This window comes from Diospyros lotus, chromosome 4 (assembly GCF_014633365.1).
Source record: "Diospyros lotus cultivar Yz01 chromosome 4, ASM1463336v1, whole genome shotgun sequence".
Taxonomy (NCBI): Eukaryota; Viridiplantae; Streptophyta; class Magnoliopsida; order Ericales; family Ebenaceae; genus Diospyros; species Diospyros lotus.
Window position 1 is genome coordinate 907,394 of NC_068341.1, and position 4,582 is coordinate 911,975.

The 4,582-nt window shown below is 37.7% G+C and overlaps 1 protein-coding gene across 1 annotated transcript; it reads left to right on the top strand.

The window, feature by feature from the left end:
• The first annotated feature begins 1,776 nt into the window (after window positions 1-1,776).
• LOC127799103 (probable F-box protein At5g04010) lies at window positions 1,777-2,568 on the top strand. Its single transcript, XM_052332836.1, has one exon. It carries the CDS (start codon window positions 1,777-1,779, stop codon window positions 2,566-2,568), a length of 792 nt encoding a protein of 263 aa, XP_052188796.1.
• Window positions 2,569-4,582: the final 2,014 nt, after the last annotated feature.

Sequence of the window (4,582 nt, forward strand, 5' to 3'; positions counted from 1 at the left end):
AGCCAATAGACGGGATATTCAATCGCAAATTTGTCGCTAAATTTAAGCGACGGACTATCCGTCACTGAGACGTCTGATAAAAAAAAAATTCATCGCTAAATACGTCACTAAATTACGAATTTTTTTGTAGTGTGATGATAGTGAGTCTTATGCATATGGTATGTCCAATGTAAAGATGTGTGGCAAAGAGTGTTATATTACGTTTGAAATAGCATTTGACAATAATATTGTGTCCTACTAGCTAGGATGTATCTATTAATTGCTGCAAGCAAAAATAACTCAGAATGATGGTTGGCACATGCAAACCATCACACATGATTTATTGCTTTCGTTTTATTTGAATTCACTATATATCAAGACTTATTTGGAAGCTTGCTTTGTGTAAATGATATAAAACATAAAGACTCAAAACAATGAAATATTGTATTGTTTTGAGAGATTTATTAAGCGGTCTTATAAAGCTATTTATAAACAGAATTGAACAAGTGATTATGTTTACATGAATTACCAAATGATTCTGAGATTGGTGATCATTGAGGACCGGGCGGCGGGGGGGGGGGGGGTTGTTGTGAATAGAAGGGGCAATACATTATAATGTCAGAATTAAGTTTCTAGGGGACCATATAACATATTCAAGTGTGAATTTTCTACAAGTTCGTGGATTGTTTCCAAACTACCAAATGTTTCCGAGTAGATTGTTTCCTATCTTCCTCACCTTTAATATGTTCATGGATTGTGTTTCAAGCTAGGCTAGCAAGAAGTTGACTGATATATATATATATATAATATAGTCAACAATTCATTAACCAACCTTTAATATGTTCATGGTTTTGGATTTGGATATCATCTATATATGCCAGTAGTTCCTACGTACCAGATCAACGGCACATGAAACAACACAATCTTCATTCTCTCTCCAGTCCACTTGAAAAACTCCATCAAGAACAGTTACAGGCTTCGCCTAGCTCGGCCTCAACTTTCTTCTTAATTTCCTTCATTTCACCCACTCAAAAACCAGATAATTTTATAATATCATGAAAACTTTATGACATTTTTTCTTTTTACAGTTTACTTCTGTTTCTAATTTTTTTTAATTAGTGTTCCGGAAATATAGCAAATAAAAATTAATTTTTCCCTAATTAATGACGTAATTTTTAAAATTATTATACTTATTCTAACTTTAAATGAGTGATGACGTAATTCTAATTTTTTTAATTTTTTCAGAGTTTACTCTATTAGCGAAAGATAAATGAGGCTCCATTTTCTGATGAATCTTTCAATTTTCAAACCAATAATAAAATTCGAGACTAAATAATGTAATAATATTACTACAATCACCTACTCCTTAAATATATATATATATATATATATTTCGCTAATTCTCTCCTTTCAAGAAGAGAGAATTATCGAATTGTAGTTTTCTCTATTTATATATATATTTTTCATAAATTATCAAAAGAATACCAAGTCTTACTTTCATTAATTTTATTTTATTTTCTTATAATATTGATTAGTTACCAAAAAGATAAACTTTACATATCTGAATATCATCAAAAATTAAAAAGACGAAAGAGTTTTCTGAGAGACACTCGAACAATGCCCCCATTGCGGAGGAAGACACGTGGCATAATCTCTACAACCATGTCAGCGCCCACACATTACGTGGTGACTGCAATATCTTCTGGCACAACGCGTGTCACCATTGTGGTATCTTCTACAACTACAACTACATACATATATATGTATATATATTACAGGGGTTCTGAACCCAAAGCGATGTCGATGGCTGCAACAATGTGTTGCCGATCAAATAGCTCACCACCGCCATGGCATGTCGTTGTTCTGCTCGCCGGCCACCTTGACCCCGAAACGCTAGCCATGGCATCATGCGTATGCAAATCGTGGTTCCTTTGCATGTCGTCGGACCATCTCTGGAAACCCATTTGCAATTCCCAGTTCCCCTCCCTCTCCAGTCTCCAGGTCCACGCCGCAGACTCCGCCGTTTCCTACCGCCATCTGTACGCTCTCGCCCGGATATCCGCCAGGCGCCGCCTTCAGAAGCCTCCGAAGCCCCGTCTTTCGCTCGCCAACCTCATATTCACTTTTGACGTCCACAATGAGGACGATTCTTGTATTTTCAACGTAGTAAAACCGGGCGCGGAACTTGATACCGATGCCGACGGCGTATTCCGGTTCGACATAGACGTGGACGATGAGAATCTCTGGGCAGTGGAAGACTTGGATGGGTTGAAGGTTACTTGGAACATGGTGTTGCAAGGGTTTAAAGGGATGTTCACAATGATGGACTACTGCAAGGGCAAAGGCAGCTTCCTGCCACGGACCGATGGGTGGTTCTCGGCAGAGCTTCCGTCGCCGGGGTGCTGTTCGAGCCTCTCTGGGAGTGGGTTTGCGGCGGATTTGAAGTTAGGGTTGAGGCGAAACGGTGGGAAGGGGGGCAAGATGACGGTGGCGATGGTGGGGGTGGGTGTGTTGAGAGTCGTTAGCTGGAGATATGTTAGCATTGAAGATTCTATGAGATATTTGGAACATTTTCTTCTGCCCTTGTAACCTGTCACAAAATCTTAGCCTAAAATTAAATAGCAAAATATTTTTCTTGTTTATGTAAATAATTTAATATAGTATTAGTTTTTAAATTAATAATGCATTCTTTTAATTTTAATCAAATAAAATTATTACCTTAAAATATATATTAGAACAATTATCAAAATTATTTCTCATAAAATATGTAGTCATTTTTAAGATTCTTATTTCATTTACTAGTTTTTATTGACCAATTTTAATTTGTGTAATTATTACTTTTAAGTCTAATTTAAATCTATTTTTTCAATTTTGATTGCTAATTTCATATATTTTTTTATATCTTGATTGCCTATTCTTTAATTTAAAAACAATTTCATTTTTATTAAAAATTTTATTTAATTATTCAATTTATTAAAATAGTTTTTGATAAAACTGTAAATATAGTTAATTCGTTGAATACAAATGTAATTATAAAAGTTAATAACAATATAATTATAATTACTAATGTAAAATCGTACTTACGATTATTCTTATTTTTATAATTATGATTATAATTATTTTAAAAATCATAATCTAATGAATGGTGACATTCAAAATGTTTCACCACCCGCCTTGACCCAGAAACCCTAGCCATGCATGGCTTCTTGCGTCTGCAAATCCTTGTTCCTTTGTATGTCCTCCCGCCTCCGGCCATCTGTGGAAGCAAATTTCTAATTCTTGGTTCCCCCCTCTCTCCACCCTCCTTGCCCCCGACAACGCCGTGTCCAACCGCCGATCCAAGCTCTCAGCTGGGATATTAGCGAGGCGCCACCTTCTAAAGCCCTGGAAACCCGTTTTTCGCTGACCAATCTTATTTTCACAATTCATGTCCACGACGACGACGATTCTTATATTCTGAACGTTGTAAAACTAGGCGCCCAACTTCAAATCGATGCCAACGGCGTATTCCGGGTCAATATTGACGTCGACGATGAAGAGCCCTCGACAGTGGATGACTTGGATGGGTTGAAAGTCAGTCGAAAATGTAGTATATTGGATGGTATTGACGAGGTGTTAACAATGATGTGAGGACTGACGGGTGCTTACTGTCGTCTTCCCGTCGCCGGGGTGCGGTTGAAAGGTCTCCGGGGGTGGGTTGGCGGCGGATATGGGGTCAGGGTTGCGGCGGGGAATCAACGGGAAGATGACAGCAGGATGGTAGGAGCAGGTGTATATATTAGGCGTGAGCATTGAAGACAAACATGGGACATATTTTTTCAACAAAATAATTACCTAATCTGTGTATTAAATTAAAACAGTTCTACCTGCATATGCTTTTGACAAGCAAATGACATTATATATTGACAAAAAAAATAAATAAAAATAAATAAGGCCACATGTCAGCATATGTTGCAATATTTTTTCGCCCAAAAATACAACACCCCTATCAATGCATGTGGCAACTTCTCCTCGTGCGATTTTGTTCACCCCAACGTGGCCATCGATTAGTGTTGTGGGTTCGCCAATTTTGAATGTTTTTTTTCCTTATTCTCTCTCTTCTCATTTCCTTTTTTTTCTTTCTCCTTTCTCCTCTCTCCCTTTTCTTTTTCTTCTCTAGCAAACCTCTCGTGGCCTTCCTCTTGCTACTACCACCACCAATCACCTCGCCTCATCATTCATGCACGGATCGCTATTGCATCCTCCCTTGCTGCAAAGAAGTGATGAGGCACTAGGCACCAAACGGCAAGGCGAGGTGGCTAGAGGATCAATGGTGAAAAGCGATTGTTGGAGAAGAAGAGGGAACAAGAGAGAGATAAGAGAGAGAAATATGATGGGTTTGAGAGAGAGCCACCCTCCAAGAAAATGACTTATTTACCCCTATACTAATCGGGGGTCTCGTTTATCCTAGTAGTTAAAGGGAGTGAACAAAATCGCACTCAACTTCTCCTCCATGCACCAGAATTTATTTAATTCTTCCCTTCGATAACTCCATTAATATTTCATTGAAACTACCAACTTTATTTCCTCGAAATTAATGGCTTTCTATGTTGAAAATTATCAG